The following is an 18,861-nucleotide window of genomic DNA, read 5'->3' on the forward strand; positions in this document are numbered from 1 at the left end:
GTGATTCTGTTTTTTAATTTGCTACTTCTTTGTGAACCTTTTTTTCCTTCCCACAGATACAAAACAGTATCCAGTGTTTGTGGGTCACAAGCCGGGACGGAACGCCACGCAGAGGCACAGGCTGGACATCCAGCTGATAATGGTCATGAACAGAACTCTCTACGTTGCTGCTAGGTTAGTAACCCTCAGTTTCTTCACTCCCTTCTTGCCCTTTTTAGAGTGAGAAGCATAAAAAATGGGTATTCTGAGCTCGTCTCAGCCAAACATTTTACTTCTGGATTTTCTCACCTTCATAGCCTGTTAATAAGGCATATTAGAAACCTTGTTAGTCAGTGAACTAAGGCTCAGTCTCGCAAAGTGCCAAGCCATTCCTTTAAGGGCTGGGTCCCTCTGCCTTCCTTTGAATCCAGGGAGAGGAGGTTGCCAAAGGAGTTGTTTAGCACCATTGTGGAGAGAGTTCATCCTCATTATCTCTTTAAGGCGCCTGTAATTTTGTTTGTGTACGCAATTAATTACATATTTTAGGGAATGATTCTGCTGGTGCACAAATGCGTGTTTGAGTAAGAGTTGTTAAACTTCAGTGTTACTGTTTTAGACACATTTTTAATATAAAATTAAAAAAAAGAAAAACATGTTTGCTGCTGTTCTTTTGATGTACTCAGGAAGGTTAATTGAATTTGGTGTCTGGATTTTTTTGGAGAGCAGATACAAACACATGCCTTTATGTAAAAATTGCATATAGAGCCAGTCATTTAGTTTGTGTAGCTCAACATAGCACTATCAGCTTCAGTGGAGCTATACTGATTTATATAGCTGCCAGCCTGACACAGATCAAACATTACCACTTCCTCTCCCTGCCTGTTCTTACCAGAGGAGGTTGACAGTCTCAGGGTGGTAGTTACCTGATGGGCATAGAATAAATGCAATAAGGACCCAGATTAATGAGGGTGAGTAGGAGCTCTTGGGCCCAGATCCTGTTTGGGACCTCCTTACAAGTTGCCCCTCCAGTAGCAGCCTATTTCGTGCCTGCTTTCTGCTCTTTCTGCTGCTGAGAAATACCCGCTTCTGCGTGTGCCACAGAGAGGCAGGCTGTTGCTGCAGATGGGAGGAGTGGCGGGTGGGATGGCCAGGAGGTGAGAGGGCACAGCTGCCAACCAGGCAGCCACTTGCCCAGCGACAGCCACCGGCCCTGTCCTCAAAGCCCTCAGCAGCTCCAGGAACTGCCTGGCTTTCTTCTCAAACAGTTACTCCCTGTGTTCTGGGCGGTTGGATGTATCTCACAGTGGGGATCTTGCCTGTTGACCTTCGCTTGGCATGAAGTAATTAGTTGCTTTCACCAGCAGAATCACTGAGTGCAATTTTTACTTGGTCACTTTTCTGAGTACTATGAAACTGCACTGCTAACTGTGCATGTGCCCAGACATTGCAGCTTTATCTGCTAAGCTCAGGTTCTTAAGGCTTTTCACATACACTAGTTTGTACTTCCTCTGTGTCACTGAGTTTTGGGTTCCCACTCACGCCAAGACAAGCTGGTTTTCCTGCCACGTTGCCCTTTCACAGTAATTACTCCCAAAAGCAACAGTAAGAGCAATACAAGTCTTGAAGCCAAGAAGGTGTGGGGATTGAGGTTTTTAAACAAAGAACATATGTTTTCTAAACACCGCCAATTTATTTTTTTCCTTTTTTCAATACTGTTTTTTCCTGACTAAGTCATCACACTGCTCCTTGCATGTGCGCTCCCTTCTCCCAGGTAGCGCAAGCCGTACTTCTTTGACATGCACAGCTTCCAGGCACAGAAGGCTCTAAAAGCTCATGTCAAATCTGGTATTCTGCAGTGCAAAGCATCCTCTCTGGAAATGACTAGCCACCTGGCCAGCCCCTAGTTTTCCCTTTTTGTCAGGTCTTGGCAAAGAGTGTGTAGACTGAATAATACATAGTTATGCAACGCAGGGCTGTGGTTTCTTTTCTTCCATGGGGTATTTGGATTCATGTTGTGAATATTTTTGTTGGCCAGGCCACTGCCAGACATCCAGACCCTCTGCATCTTCTTCCTTCTGCAGGGAACTGTTGTGGACTTGGTTCTAGGGTACAAAGAATGGGCAGTCCCACAGGGAGGGCTCTTTAGGCTTTACCTCAACTCAGTGCTTAGTATTTTTGCTACATTTAGTGTGATAATGAGCAGCAGGTGGGAGTGGAGTAGTTTGAAGGTGGTGGCAGGATTTCCTTCTTTTCATGGCTGAGTTCCCTTTGCTTTCCTTATTTGTTTTCTTTTAAATTAGCAAATTATTTGCAGCGAGAAGGTGGAAAATCTGCTTTGCAGATTTTGCACTGTTGTACTTATAGCTTGTTCCCAGACTAAAAGATTGACACAATTACAGTGTTGCAGTGCCCAAGCAATTGACTCTACAACAGGAAAAGCCAGCTAAACATTTTGGGATATGCAGCTACTGTGTGTACAAGTTATATAAAGAATGTTGATATTTGAGGGAGAATATGTATATTTGTATGTGTGTATGCATTCTAGCATAATATATAACTATGTACATGTATAAAATGATGTCTTATAATAAGAGAGGGCTTAGATACCCCTAGGAGCTAGTGACCTGCAAAAAAGAACAAAGACCTCATCTGTTTTGTTCTTAGTCAAGCACAAGAAATCTTCTTACACTTTTTTCCTTTTTTCCAAACTCTTAAGCGTATTCTATTCCACGTGTTATTGGAATCCCTGCTGGGCTGAGAAGACTATGTGATATAAGTTACAATTCAAAGGTCATTTTTATCTTTGAGTGATAAACTCCAGAAAATGAGTCATCTTTTGATAATTAGTGTGAATGAAAGTTTATAGCTGTAACACTGCATCTCCTTTAGTGGTGGTAATAAACCTAGAGACTGAAGCAAATGTGAACACAATCAAAGGTGTTTCTCAAAGAGCTTTGTAACAAGATTAATTGAAAACTGTAGTTAGTATAAATCCCTTAGCTGTCATATCAGATGTTGCTTTCATGCTGGTTTTTTAGATGTCTAAATGTAGTGATACTAAGTTAACATGTGTATCCAATTATTTGAAAAGCAGTCAAAACAGATGATTAAACATTGAGAGCTTTTTGGTTTGGGATTATTGGATATTTTTTTCTTGTTTGCTTGTTTGTTTCTTTGTTTTTTTAGAAAACCCAATACCCAGTGTTTGCTTTGCAGACAGTTTCTGTGGGGGAAGCAGGGCAAACTCAGATTTCAGAACCTCTAATAATTTATTACCGAGTGACTGGCATTGAACAAAATTTCTTTGTCTGTCAGGTTCCTCTTTTGGCCTGCGGGGTATGGGACTTCTGTACTGGCTATTACCAAATAAAATTTGGTATCACTGTGGAAAGGCTTCAGTTCATATTACAGATAGAGATATTCAACCTGTATAAACTAACTCAGCTGAAGCCTGTGAAGCCATATTGCTCTGCAATTAGAATATCTAACTTCTAGTGCATAAAGAAAAAACTGTTTTCTTTTTTCTGCTTGGAAGGGGCTCTGTCTGTCTGTCTTTCTCTCTCTCATGCATACACCCTTTTGTAAGTTCGCTATGTCTCCTCCTCCCATTGTATTGTGTGCTGGCTGCTTTTGTTCACATTATCTGTCACCTCTCATATGTATGTACAAAATGGTTTACTGAGCCCCTGAAGCATCGGAACGGTTCCCTCCTCTTTTGCAGTTACACGTTTCCAGACGTTGCACTGAGTGGCCAAGGGTCATGCACAGCCGGTGGCATTATTTAAATTCCCTTCCTCCACAAGATTATGCTATGGCAACAAAATTCAGTTCTGCTGACTGGAGGTGGGAAAAACGGAAGCCCTAGGATTAAGTCAATTTGTGTTAGAATAACTTAATTAGCAGCAAGCTGTACACATACCAGGGCTGGTAGATAGTAGGAGTTAGGCAGTAGTGGGAAAAGGAGGGCGAGGACAATCCCTTATTGTCTGCAGTTAGAGAACCTTCCCCAGAATTTGACAGCTCTTTCACTTTCTGCTGATGTTGTCAGCAATTACGTTTTAAATATGGCATGAGAAAATGATACATAGTTTGCCTGATACTAACCCTCTTTAAGATGACCCTGTAATGTAGCATCTGAATTTTCTTTGAATTGTTTGTTAAACCAGAAAGTAAGTCCCCTAAAACCAAAAAATCCTAACCTCTGTGGTCCAAGATTGATAGTTAAAATTAAGAGCTGTACTGGGGGGGGGTTAGAGGTTTTGCAGCATCTAGTTTTTTATATAGTAGGACTAACGGAAATAAAGAATGATGCACATAAAAAGGAAATTGTGCAGTAATCTATGAAGCTGATATGCTAATAAGTAATTTTATTCCAGCACTGACCCTGACCACTGCTCTGCCAATAAAGTCAGACAAATAATAAACTGAAGCATTAAACCTGTCTTGACAGTAAATGGCAGTTTGTACAGAGACTGGAGGAGAAGAAAACCCACAGCTCCTCAGTTTGGCATCTTAACAAAGCTAACTGCCTCGAGTGCCATAGCAGGCAGTAGGTTTTTAAAAGCCAGTTCCCAGTAACAATGCTGCCCCTTTTCTCCACGTGAGAAAAGTGTTGCTTATTCTTCTTATGGCAGAGTGTTTTGTGTCTGCTTTAGTTAGAGACTAGCACTGTTTCCCCCAGACCTGATAAAATGAAGCTCATCTTGACAGCAGAAATTTCTAGAATGGAAACAGTCTGTATCCTACTTTCAGCAGACTCCTGTGGAGACCCCTTCAGTGCTGTGGATCATTCTCCAGCTGCATGGCTTCCTGCATTTTGAAAAAAGTCAATGTTATTTCAAGGAAAAATGAGATGCTCAGTGTTTTTCCTTTCCTTCTTCCCAGTTTGATGTGGCTGTTACTATAGTTCTGGTGTGTGTGTGGGGGGGGGGGGGGGGTTTGAATTTGAGGCTCCAGACAAAAATGTCCTTGTTCTCAGCTTGCACAGAGGAGAACATTTAAAAATATCTCTTCACCTGAGCAGCTGAGTCTATTTCCTCTTTCCAAGGAGAGATTGGCAGCTAATTGTAAAGAGAGCCAGGTTCTCAGGAAAGCAGGAAGGTAAATGCAAGCAAGAAGCATAAACTTTTTTCAGAGGAATATTTTGCAGTTTAATTTGGCCATCATTGTGTGAAGAGAAGAATGATTTCTGGGAACAGTTTTGTGGTTGTCAACCTTTTCCCTTCCATATTGTCAATCAAATTATCACAGCTGAGGTTAGAGGCATAATTAAAAAAAAAAAAAAAAAGAAGGGAAAAACATTAACCTCTTTTTAACCCTGAACAGTTAAATGTGGCACAATGACTACTATCCCAGGAAGCTGGCAAAGGTTATCTAAGGAGGACTGCAGATGATTTCAGGATATGCAAAAACATCAGCACACGAGACCATAGCATCTGGTATAAGACCCATAGAGCAGACATGATATGGGGCTCATCTCCTTTCCAAAATCTCATTTGTTCAAATAATCACTTTTGGGAAAGAGTCTTGTTTGGAAGCTTTGCAGAATTTCTCTTTTTTATCTTAATGGGAAGGAAGATGGTTTATATGTGGAAGTGCTTTACTGGGAAAAGCAGGCAATGCTGTCAGTATTGTTCCCTGGTAAAACCTGTGGTCTTTCTTGAATGGATTATGGATTATCTTCTGATAGATAGCTCTCTTCATAGAAAATGAACTGACTACTCCATTTGACTTTGCATTCATTTGCCTTTGTTTACAGGGACCATATTTATACTGTTGATATGGACACATCACATACAGAAGAAATTTATTTTAGCAAAGTAAGTAGCTTTTATCATCATCCAGAAACCAAGGACACTAGAACAAGCTTCAAATAAATAGGAAGATGACATTGTTTCAAACAAGTTGCCAGCGCTGCTGTAAAAACTGTAATAATCAAGTAAGATGGCATTGCTAATCATATTTGGGGAAAGCTAGAATAGCAGTCATGTCCTCTGTGAATTTCTGATAAGTTATTTAGCTGGGCTGATAAGCAATCCATACTGAAATGCAGCGAGGTCCCTGCTGGAACATCCATCAAACATCTGTTCATTTATATTCTGCAGCTTTCTATAACTGCTATACTATCCCAATTAAGTACACTGAAACTTTCATCATAAAAAGCAAATGCTATTTACATATTTTCATACACACAAATTGTATTCACTGATGCAAGTACTCTCAAGTAAAATCTTACTTCAGCATCAATTTGTAGATGTATTCACATTATCTCCATGGGAAGTTACATCCAAACTAAGAAGACCTTTGCCTGCATGGCCATATTGTACATTAACATACACATACTAGAAGTAGTCTCCCTTCAGCTCCTCTGAATGGCATGCACTTGTGTAATATGCATTGTCTAATATGTGGCAAATACAGCCTTGGTCCACTGGAAGAACATATGAATTTGGCCACCGGATGGATTGTACAGCAGGAGGGAAGGGTGTTTTTTTGTAGCTGGTGGTGCTGAAGATGAGCTTATGCCTTGTTACTCTTCAGAAAAGTGAAGTCAAAGGCTTGTAATGGAAAGAACAGTGTTGTTACATTCATGATAAATGTTTAAGCTAAGAACCCTTAGTGAGTGCATATTGCCTCAGTTTACTGACAGTTTACACTGTCAGGACCAAAGTCATGGTTATAATGTCAAAGGTGTTGCTATCTTAGACTACAGGTTTTTAGATTAAGTTTTATTATAATTAATCAGCCTATGACATTTGACCACTTCTGAAACTTACCACAGATTTCATGACTTCATAAAAGGGCTGTATCCAGAATACAGTGGAGACTCCAACAAAATTCCAGGCTGGGATTTACCTGTAAGTGTTCCAGAGGAACAATGTTAGCAGATAAAACCAGGAGTATTTTGATAGGTAGAGGGCTTTCTGAGCCTGTTAGCTGACTTGAAGTGATAAGAATTACCTGAATTTGATTTCTTTGCTCATCTAAAATGTCCTCTGCCAGAATACGTATTCCAGTAGCATAATGACAAGGTTTGTAGTCCGTAGATGTTTATTCTGATTTGCAAAACAAATTAAAAGAAGGGAGAATGTAGCACTTCTAAGAAACGTGCATATATTTTTTAAAAATTGGCCTATTGCTAAATTCAGTTGTTTGCAGGCTTCAAAAAGTGGGATCGTTTCCTAGTTTAATGAATAGATAGCAACACAAAATTAAGAGAATGTTTTGCATCACTGATCTTTCATTGTTGTGGTGAATTAATCATGGAGAAAGGGTGCAGAAAGCTTTCAATAAATATATGTTCAGCAGCTAGTCTCCCCTGGGGACTGTTACTTTTGAAATCAAATGCAACAACCTCTGGGCTCTAATTGATTTCTTTCTTGATCCTTGCAGAAATTGACATGGAAATCTAGACAAGCTGATGTAGACACATGCAGAATGAAGGGAAAACATAAGGTTGGCAATTTTCATTTCTCCTACATCTGCCACTTTAGTTTAGTTGCTTGACTATTATCTCAGGCCGCTGTCTGTGATGTGGAATGGATCGTGCCATTCACTTCTTTGCTAGTAATTGCTTTTTCCATCAACTTAGTGAAGGCTTTAATTTGCAAAAATAGTTTGCTTTTAATGTGATAAAACATTATGACAGGAGCTGCAGCAACATCCTGAATTACTGAGAGCTCTGGGGATTTGGGGCATCATGCTAGGTGTACTGATTTTACTTAACGTTGCCTCAACAGCTAAGTGCTGCAGTCCATCCTCCCCTAGGAATTTACAGAGAAGTTTGTATAAAGCATCAGAACGCATGAGTGTTTGCAGGTATAGAAAAACTGAGTTTGATCGCACACTGGTTTTCCCCTAGTGTAAGCTATGACTAACACAAGAGGGATCAAAATTAGGTGCATACTCTTTGTACCTGCTCCCCCTTCTAGTTGTATCAATGCATTGCTTTAACTTAAGTGATGATACTACTCTTACAGCAACATAGATGAGAAGAAAATCATGTCTTTGCTCTTGAGGAAAACAGCAGATTTAAAACAAAATTAATCTATGTGAACAATAGCAAAATCTGAGCTATAATATGAACATCATATCCTCAGTCCTTTGCAACCATTTTTTAAAACAATAGAATGGAAATTAATGGTGTCTTCTTCACTGTCAGTTACAACACAGTTGAAATAAAGCCCAGAATATCACAGTGGCTACCAGCCAATTTCATTTTAGACCTGACGATGAAAGATCATAGCATAAAAATAAAGGCAGACACCCAGAATGCAGTAGCTGAAATACTTTTTATTATTTTTCTTCAGGATGAGTGTCATAATTTTATTAAGGTTCTCCTAAAAAGAAATGAGGATACATTGTTTATCTGTGGAACAAATGCCTTCAACCCTTCCTGCAGGAACTACAAGGTATGTGATCTGTCTGTGGGATTTCATTTATGCCCTTTCTTTCTGTTGGATTTATTGTGACTATGCTGGCAACAGCATGAGGTGTGTCATTCAACAGTGCATCATTCAATTCTGTAGCATTTATCGTGGTTTCTTTCAGTGCTACAAAACTCTGTTGATTGGATTTCTGAGGGTTGTCAGATTGATGACCTACTTCTTTGCAACTCCTCCATATCAAAGTTTATTGTCACTTTGCATCGCCCTCCATAGTTGCAAAGATCCTTAGTTCCCTACATGGATGTGAGGTTGCTACTCAGAATGTCCCTGAATTTGTCATTGACACCACATTAAGATGTAGGCTGATGCTGAGGATTATTACTGAGATAACACATTTTAAATGTCTCCATCATATTGTTCTCAATTGCAAAGCCAGTTCTGAAGACGCTTAAGGACTTTGCACAGTAAAACCCAGAACAATTAGTGTTTGGGACACAGCAGAAAGGGAACCTATGAAGACCCTATGGTACCGCGTACTGTAAAAGTGATCGACAGCAGATCTCTACAGGGAAAGGCACAGCAGGAAGGAGAAATGGATGTATTCCTCACCAGTTGGGATTCTACAAAGCCAGAACATTATCTAGAGCATTATAGAAAACTATGGTCCGTGGATACTGGCTATTAATTCACTGACCCTGATTTCTTCCTTAGACCTAGTGTATCCACTGCATCTGCATATTAAGAGAGCCCATTTATTCGACTGTTTTCCATTTTCTCAGGCTTGCACCCATATAGTTTGACATAACCTCCATCAGTATCCATCCAGTTTTTTGAGTAGCTTTGAAATGAATTGAGTTAGGCCATTGATATCCAGACTCTGCTTTTCCAGATTCTGCTATGTCCCAAAGGTCATTTCTTATCCTTCTTCAGGTAGAAGAAAATTCATGCTCCTTCTGATGAAGTCATGGCACATTTTCATTGACTAAGAGGTATCAGAGTTATCAGAAGAAACAACATAAAGATATTAACATCCAGGAAAACATCTTTCTTAGTGGTATTGCTTGTAACTGCTACTCTTCCTTCCTTTCTCTGCCATGCTGGTTTACCTCATTTACCCACCGTAAGGGCTGTAGTCTAGGAAACAAGTTAGAGAAGTTGAACAGAGTATTTTCTTTCAGTCTGTGAAGGAAGAATCTTATTCAAGTACAAGTTTGCATTGTGGTAATTGGTTGGTGCACGTACCTGGTGTAAAGCAGCAAGATGACAACAGGTGTTCTGTTAATAGCCATTTCTTCTTCCTTTCCTGATGTCCTGTTTCTGGCATGCAGCTAGCTTTTCTGTTTCCAGCACTGTATTTAGTATTCCACCACTGCTTGTCATTGCTTAGTGCTCAATACAACTAATGCTGCTAACAGGTTTCAACCAATCCTCTTGCTAGAAGGCTGTCTTTTAATACAAATACAGTTTTCCGTGGCATCCTAATGTGAGGGATAGAAATGGTCCTCCTTTCCCTTACCGCAGATGTTTCATTCCCCATGATATATGGCCTGTGCAGACTGCCTCACCTGTTGCTGAGTTGCCGGAGCTTGGATAGTAATACCTCTGGGAGTCTGCAGAAGGTCACTCAGACACCTGCCCTGACTCTTCTTTCTATATTTCTCGCAGTAGAGACAGGGCACTGAAGATGTGTCAAACAGAAGATATGTCTGTCCCTCAGCACTGTAAAGTGAAAGTGCAGATGGGCTTGGAATGTCAGGCTCAGTACAGGGAAAGTTGCTTGGGACTGTAACTCATTTCCTTTCACCACCATTTGAAATGCTTTTCCGTTCTAGAGTAAACACAACTAATTCCCTTCTGTGGGTCTTGACAGAAAAGATACATGACAGAAGACAAATGATGGTTAATTATCCACTGAATGACTTAGGTTCCATAACATAGGAGCTAAAAGTTGATTGGAGTAGCTGATGGTGATGGATGGGTTATTTTTTGTGCTCTGTAATTCTGAACTGTACGTGACTTATACAGTATAAACTCTTCAAGTTACTTGAATATGCTAGAAATATTTTTACCCCCTAAATACTGTAATATAAGAATCTTAATCAGGTAAGAGCTGTACTTTTCCCCTGTAGCTCAGTAAACCTTCTTGAACTATGCGTAAAGTTGATCTGTATATTTGTATAATTATTAGTACCTGGGGTGAATTCATTTCCCAGGAGTTACACTTAAGCCTGAGATATTGCAGTTTCTGCACAGATTAATTCTTGCCTGATAGTAAGAGGATTTCTCCGTGACACAGACTCAACTGATACAGTTAGACTTGGAGAGCATCCTTCTAAGTATGCAAATCAAGAAAGAGAGCACCACTGTTGTGACTAGAGCAGAAGGATCTCTGGACTTAAGGGAGAAAAATGCACACACAGATAATTGTCCTAGTGTTGTCTCCTCTGACTGCTATGGCTCACAGTCTTTTGCTGTGTATAAGAGTGCTTCTGTTGAATCACTGTTGAGGATAAATTTTGCATCGTTGCCAGAACTGCAGACCACATAGCCTGCTACAGTTCAACAGGAAGCTAGCATACAGATAAAATATTAGACTTTTGTTAAATGTATTGGGGTTACCTCTAAAGGGATGCCTGACTTACAGGACATGCTTTTCCAGGCTGGTTTTATTTAATGCTGTGATTTTTGTTGGATTTTTAATTCACAGTCAGGAACACAGTTACAGAAACAGTCTTCTTCCCTGCCCCAAAATGAACAAACAGTGTCCTAAGTCACATCCTGGGTAATAAGTTCTGTTTCTTCGTCTGAAGATCTCCCTTTCGTTTTTCAGATGGATACGCTGGAGTTCCTGGGCGATGAATTCAGTGGAATGGCTAGGTGCCCCTATGATGCAAAGCATGCCAATGTTGCATTGTTCGCAGGTAAAGAAGAATGACTGTGATAATCTTTTGGCTTTCTGTCCTGCAGCCCAGGCTTGCCATAGCACCATATCTCTTGAATCCAGAATGCCGAAATCTGAAAGGTGGCAAAGGGAGTGGATAATGACTAAAAATAGGGGCCGTAAGGAAATCATTAGCACAGGAAACCTTGCCTTCTCTGGGATTAACTTCACTACCATAAACAACATTGCCTAAAGCCTCCGTTTCCTGATTCAGTATTTCAGTATTTCCTGGATTCATGATAATATAATGTGAGATCAGTGTGAGGCCTAATTTCTGGCATCCTGCTTCTACGAAAGTCAAGGATGAGGCTTGTGTGAACTTTAAGGGGGAGGGAGGCAGGATATGCTCCTTTAACATCTCCTAAGTTAATGAAAGGAAGTTAGGGAATATGCTGTGATGTCCCCTTTTCTAGATCCAGAAGGAAAGGGAAGGTGATTTTATTTTAAAGCAGAAAACATCTTGACATTCTGTCACCAGCTGTGGTAAACAAATGAGAGGTCTGTTGGTTAATAATGATTTATGCTGCATGCAGTGAAAGGCAGTTAACTCTGATTTCTTTTACAGTAGTTAAAAAAGTGAGTGCTTATTAATGGGGTTAATTTGGGCTATTGATTGTGAAATGGTATTTTGGTACCTCTCCTCTTCATGGATTCCTGATTAAATTGTTTCTTTATTGAACTTCTCTTAGTGTGAAATCTGCTGATCGTTTCTTAAACTTGGCTGTATAATAGATGTAAAAATAAAACGAAAGCCACCTGTGATAATGTCACTCCTTTTTAGCAGGTGTGTTGCTAGAAAGCATGGCCCGTAACTTATGTGGAAATATTTTAGGAGTTCCTCTGAAAGCTTAAGAGTTTGTATGTATTCCAGCCACTTTTAACTGAAAATGTTTGTGGCTGTATTAACCACGACAGTGTTAGAGCTGGCGTGACCTGCCTTACAACAGAGAGATTTCATAGCACATTGCAAAAAATTGTTTTGCTCTCAATAGTGTAAGTCAGGTCCATTTGTTCCAAAAATAATAATGGTGATGATGATAGTGATGATATTTAATTTCTTAAAGTCAAAAGAACATCAAGTAGAAATTCTGTGATTGTAGGAGGTAATTCATAGACCATGGAAATAGAGAGATGTCTTCAGAGAATGATTCATCCCGTACGTCTGAGATCTGTATCTTAGGGCAGTCTGAATCACCCTTCGGAAGTGACTTTGTCTTCACACTGGCCAGAGAAGGAATTTTTGACCAACTTAGTCTAAACATTTACCTAACATGCAGCTAAAGTTAGGTGAGCTGAATCCCACTCTGTCATTGAAGAAGTCCTCTCATTTTTTGAAAAGAAAATATTTATAGAAGTGATCATACTCTCTGTTAGGATAATTCAGAATATAGATTGATTCTGACCAAATATATTCTTACAGAATATACCCAGTAAATCTACTAGCTTAAGAAAATCACTGTTTGATATGCTATACTTATTGATCCCCATGATAATTTTTCACAGTGTGAAAAGCACTTTCATAACAGTTTAGGGCACTAATCCAGCTCACCTTAGTCTGTTGGGTGCAGCTACATGAATATGGTTCTTGCAGCCTGTGGTTGTCATGACTGATATGTGCAAACTGTAATTGGTCACATGGTCTTCAGGAGCTTGGCAGAAAGAAAACGAATGTGTGATTATATTAACGTGAGCTCAGACATCCTTATCTAAACAATTCAGCTTTTTATTCTATTTTAAATTGGTCTTAGTATCTGCTTTAATTGTAATTCTTTTTTTCTATTTTGCTAAGAAAGCAAGCCCATTTGTAAATAGCCAAATAATGATAAGGATTGTGGGATTCAGAACAAAGTGTACAGTCCTGCTAATAAAAAAAATCTAATTTTTAAACCTTGAGTGGAAGTTAAATGTTGTCTATAGTTGCAATAAGAAGCGCTTGACCAGTAGAAGCCCCTCACGAGAGCGCCTTCAAGGCCTAATAAGCAGCATAATCTCTGTCAAACTAGATGTGGGTGATTCTGAATTTTTGTAGACACAACTGAGACCCAAGTTACTAGTCTTGCCTTGCGATGTTTGTGCTCCCAGCAGACATCATGGTTCCAAGATGTATCTCACAGCTGGAATGACCCTGTGTTACCACGACCCACAAACATATTTGGCAACAAACAGCATCTTAAACTGTTGTCAGAGCTCATGCTTTTACCTTGAGATTGTTTTGCAACTTTTTGCTGTCCTTGGGGTGCCATTTTGTAGACCCTTTCTGATCATTTTTCTTCCAATGATATTTCAGAAAGAAGAATGCATAATTCATGTGGCAGATATCTAAAATGCATTTTAAAAAAGAAAAATAGATGGGAAATCCTCCTCTATCTCCTTGCATCCATTTTGCCTGGGCTCCCTGCACGCTGTTTGGTTTTTTACTAGTGACGTTTGAGAGAGGAGTTACACATTAAAGCTCACAGAAGGAGAAATTTGAATAAGCACCAGTTAGCTGACAGTACCTAAGACTTGTCTAGTTTTCTCTCCCTGTTAAAACTAACAGTTCTCTTTGGGCAGTCCCATATTTATTTTGCTCAGATCTGTAGGCAACTCTGACTTCCAGGCAGGTTAGAGAATTTATGAGCATCGAACTAGAGGTATTTACAGAGAAACTGGATGGGGGAGCTTGGTTTGACTTACCTAAACTGATAAAGTATTATTTCTTAGGCTTCTTTCTCCCACAACACTCCTCTGAAATTATCATTTTAAAGATTGGTTACTTTTGTTCAGTGTTCAGTCCCATTTATCTAGCTGGATTTTTTTCACTTCAGTGTTTCTAAGGAGATTTCTGATCATTTCATTTGTCCCCCTTCATTTGATTGATGAGAGAAAATAATTACATGATTTCTGACACTCCTCTCCTTTTGCTTCTTCTTTCCTTTTTCCTCAGAGGGAAAGCTGTATTCTGCCACAGTGACCGACTTCCTTGCAATAGATGCAGTCATATACCGAAGCCTTGGAGATAGCCCAACCCTGCGGACAGTTAAACATGACTCAAAATGGTTGAAAGGTAGGCAAATAAACAAAATAAAACAAAAAAGCAGCACCTCTGATGAGAATCTTGGATTCCTGACAGACCTCTCTTGTCATTTCATTTCAGCAACACTTTCTGGCAGAAAGAAGGAACTAAATTATGTCTTTTACTTACACAGATTTATTTATCTCTTTTCCTCTTCTCCTGACCCCAAGTTACTGCACTTGACAGAAACTGTGAGCACAGTAGAGTAAAATATATTCCAACCAGCTTTCCAAGCTGAAATCTGTCAGTTTACAGCTATTGGATGAAAGAGTTGGAATTTGCAGGGCTTAGTGTACTTGGCCTGTGCTTGAAACAATTCCTTCCCTAGGATTGTGTCAGGTAACAGTTGAGGCTTTGTGAAGTATGGAGAATTTGTTCTGCAGCATTAAGATTCATCAATAAAAATAAAATTATGGGAATTTTGCACAGGGCCTTCATTTTATAGCCCTGAGGTACTGTACAGCTGCCATTGAATTAGGCAATTTGTGTGCTTTAAATACCTTCATTGTTAAGAATGGTGCTGTTTACTTTCACGTAGGCGTTATGAATAGTTAACATTTGGAGTGATTCTAAACAGTGAGCAAAACCGTAGTTTGAGGGCTTTTTCTGCACGCAGAAATGTTTTGCCAGGTGTCGACTTTAGCTGTCCCACTTTGCTTGTTGCTACAGACACATATGGGCAGAAATAGCTATATGGTTTGTTTTTCCCTCCACATACAGCCATCAGGCCATAAAGGGCCCTATTTGGACCCCTCAGGCATACCATTATATACCGCCTCTTTACCTTTTCTTGTCCACTGTGAAGGGCAGACGTGTTAGTAGCAAGTACTTAATTACTTTGCCTGGGTTCTCCACAGATTTGCCAGCAGGTATCCCGTGCATCCCAGACATTGATTCTTCTGTGGTGGTTACGCTGCCTGGTCTGAAAACTGAGCATATTTGCTTAGTGTGGGCACTTAATCTTAAATGTTTAGTGTGGATCTATTTGGCTTCTCTCTGCACCCTTATTGTATTTGCACGCTATATGCTATGCCTCTTGCCTACACAGAATGTCATGTTTTTTCCAGAACCATACTTTGTCCAAGCAGTGGACTATGGCAGCTATATTTACTTCTTCTTCCGGGAAATAGCAGTGGAGTACAACAGCATGGGAAAGGTAAGAGGGAAAACATTGCCTTGAATGTCTTTGTGACATTGAGGAGGAGAAAAAAATACGCTATTCTTGAACCAATGCTGTTAGGAATGACCTTGAAATAAGAACCATAAATCATGATGACAAGGTCATCATTTTGAGAAGATTCGTATCGCTCAAGCCAAAAGGTTGGTTGGAGTGAAACATTGCACTGTCTTGAAAGCAAGCAAGATGGTTTCTTATGGTGATGATGTATATTGGAATCTCTTTTGTCAACCAAAAAAAGCATAAGGCAAACATACTTAATTCAGCGCATCAGGTTATTTTTAAACCTGGATTCTACAGCAAAGATGTATTTTTTCATTAGGAAATCTTAATTGGAGTGCTGAGTAAACAGAGGCAGAATTTTGTTCTCTGCCATTTTGCGAAGAGTAATTAAACACTTACTGCATTTTTGATAATTTCACAATAGCTTTCTGACTAAGAGGTCAGAAAAGCTCACCAAGGCCACAAAGGTGGAGGGCAGAAATAAAAGCCCAGCAAGATTTGCATAGTTTTAAGTGCTGAAAATACAAGACTTGGAGCAGGCAGTGTGGGTTGCAGGGATTGTGAATATAAAATGTGCTTTTGTTTGGGGAAATAGAAAGCTAAGCAGTCTGTATGGAAATGAGTTTATATGGGTTGAGAACAGATCTCCTGAAGGATTTATGGCTGTGTATTAAATGCCACAGCCTTATCTTTTATAGCACACTCTTCCAAAAGCTGAATTTTTCTCTGTTTGTTATTTGTCACAGATTATGGAAACACGGGATTAAATTAAGCACCTTGCTGTGTCATTTCAAGTGATTTAAGGACAGAATTGCAAAAAAGTCTTTCAGATCAAGCAAACATTTCATTTTCTCTGTTATTTTTGCTCTGTTCCTTCCAGGTAGTTTTCCCAAGGGTGGCTCAGGTTTGCAAAAATGACATGGGAGGATCTCAGAGAGTGCTGGAAAAACAGTGGACTTCCTTTCTCAAGGCTCGTTTGAACTGTTCAGTTCCTGGCGATTCACACTTTTACTTCAACATACTGCAGGCGGTTACAGATGTTATACATTTCAATGGCCGGGATGTTGTTTTAGCAACCTTCTCCACTCCATATAATAGGTAATAGGCACAGTAACCTTTTGCTTTCTGTTTCCTTTACATTTTGCCTTTCATTGCAGTTTCTTTTTACTTTATTAAACTACAAGCAGTGATTGCTCATACAATGTAATTATTATATATCATGCACTTACCGATAGTTGGTGTTTCATTTTAAAATACCCTGGTATTGCTTACTGCATTTTATATCGGATAATTTAGAACAGCTTTAAACCATTTACTATGTGGACATGTTCCTTGGACATATTTTCTTTACATGAGAATAATTTAGGCAGGAGTTCAAGAAGCTTTGCAGTGTGTGACTTGCAGAATGTTATTCCAAAGAGAAATAAGATTTTCCGTCCTCTAAAGAAAGAATTGGGTTTATCCTGTGTTTGTCAGCAGCCTCAAAAACTCTTTTAGGATTCTTCCCTCTATCTCATGCATCCCTACTGACTCTCGTATTTTCTCCTGGAAGAGCCAACATACTAAGGTTTCCTGCTGGCTGCAGAGGACAGGGCTCCAGAGCATTGAGCTCCGGAGTCTGTAGAGGGAAGCAGTAGAATTGAATAGAGCTTCACAGTCCCTGCTTTGCTCATTGTCATAGAGGAGAGTATTGAATTCTTCATACCTAGTCTGCCAGTCTGCTACCCTTTTACCTCTCTGGAGCTGCACCCATGATGTGCTCACAAAAGGGTTCAGTGAGCAAGGAGGAAAGCAGGAGCTATGCTAAATAGAAGGTTTCTTTCTTTTCCCGGACACATCAACATATCTTCCTGTTATAGAGCCTACACTCAAGAGTCCCAATCTTGCTTGAATACAAACTACAGATACTAATAAGAGGACCCATTCTTCAAACACCTGTATTTCATTGTTCAGTCCATATGGTTTCCAAAAGCATCAGTTCATCTACTAAGAATTTATTACCATTGGACATTATAACGTGTTTCCCCAGAAGTTATTAGAATAAAGTAACTGTATCTAATTATTGAATCTCACAGAGAAGTTAAAAAAAATAGTAACATTCTAATTAAAAAATATATTGCTGTTTCACAGAGTAACATTTGAGCCGAAACAGGATTTTTTTTTTTTTTTGCTGAAATTCATCTGTTTTTGTTGTTCACTTGCCACCCCTCGTCAAAGCCTCACCTCAGTGAGGTCATGCACAGACCTGACTTCAAATGAGAGTAAGCCCAGGCCTGTGCTAATCACCACTTTCAACAGTAAAACAGGAGGAGCTGCACTGGAACAGTTATGCCACCAATAGGGAATACAGTTTTAAATTAGGATGATCTCTTTTTATGCAAATTAATTTAATAAAAACAAGCAAACAGAGAATCAGCATCAGAAAACAGGCTGTATCATTGAGATTATCTCTGAATCGAGATTGTCCTCCTGCTCTGCTAGTATTTTCTGTGGTGTGCCATAAGTAATCCTTTTTCTTAGGCCCCACCTTTTAAAAAGTAAGTACTTTATTTTAAAATCAAGGTACTTTTTTATAGGCTCTGTTTTTTGCAAGGTAGGGGAGATGAGAGGAAGGCACTTAGGCTTGGAGACTCCTCATTTGCAGAGCTAGCTCTGGCATGGACAGATCTCTCTTTCCCCCTCCACAGAGGAAAGGCTTAGCATCTCTGATCTTTGGAGCAAGAAGTTCCCACTTGAATGAGCTGGAAAAGAATCCTCAGTGTAACCTGAAATCACCCAGGGTGGGAGCTGGTGATGGGTTGTAGTCCAGTGGCTGATGGATTTTCTTGGAAGTGACCCTCAGTTCTCCACCTGTATAGGTTTATGACGCTGTGGATCCACAAATTGATGTCCTCAATAGTGGGAGCTTTTGCACTCTTCTCACCACATGATCCCTCCATCACTGTGGAGATGTGTGTTGAGTGCAGCCCTCAGTGGTTTTAGTTTTGTACAGTAAGACTCAAGCTTCTAGGGTTCTTCTTTATTTAAGGCTTAATTCAGCACAGCGCAACACCTTCTAGCTGAAGTAGGACTTGCAGTACCTTTCACGATTAGGTCCTGTGTGTCCAAGATCTCTGTCAGTTAGCTATTAACAGCCAAATATACTCCCGACCAACTTGTACATCAGGACACTTTTGTCTGCCTCCATTTAGAGCTCTTGCTGTGCGCTATCATGTTAATGTAGAGCTCTGAACTAAGCCTCCATCCATATAAAGAAAAAGCCTGCGGAGATTCAAGCAGGACTATTACTGTCTCCCTACTTGTTATTTCCTTCAGTAAT

The 18,861-nt window shown here is 39.8% G+C and overlaps 1 protein-coding gene across 6 annotated transcripts in view; it reads left to right on the top strand.

Moving 5' to 3' along the window:
* The window catches only part of LOC112985817 (semaphorin-6A), a 118,365-nt gene that overhangs the window by 54,696 nt on the left and 44,808 nt on the right, over positions 1 to 18,861 (top strand). For all 6 annotated transcript variants that reach the window (XM_064500542.1, XM_064500543.1, XM_064500544.1 and 3 more), the window contains 8 exons: positions 57 to 174; positions 5,738 to 5,798; positions 7,372 to 7,434; positions 8,289 to 8,390; positions 11,197 to 11,287; positions 14,234 to 14,353; positions 15,430 to 15,518; positions 16,423 to 16,640. In XM_064500542.1, the coding sequence (XP_064356612.1) occupies positions 57 to 174; positions 5,738 to 5,798; positions 7,372 to 7,434; positions 8,289 to 8,390; positions 11,197 to 11,287; positions 14,234 to 14,353; positions 15,430 to 15,518; positions 16,423 to 16,640 (862 nt within the window). The remainder of the gene's footprint in view (positions 1 to 56; positions 175 to 5,737; positions 5,799 to 7,371; positions 7,435 to 8,288; positions 8,391 to 11,196; positions 11,288 to 14,233; positions 14,354 to 15,429; positions 15,519 to 16,422; positions 16,641 to 18,861) is intronic.

This window comes from Dromaius novaehollandiae, chromosome W (assembly GCF_036370855.1).
Source record: "Dromaius novaehollandiae isolate bDroNov1 chromosome W, bDroNov1.hap1, whole genome shotgun sequence".
Lineage (NCBI taxonomy): Eukaryota > Metazoa > Chordata > Aves > Casuariiformes > Dromaiidae > Dromaius > Dromaius novaehollandiae.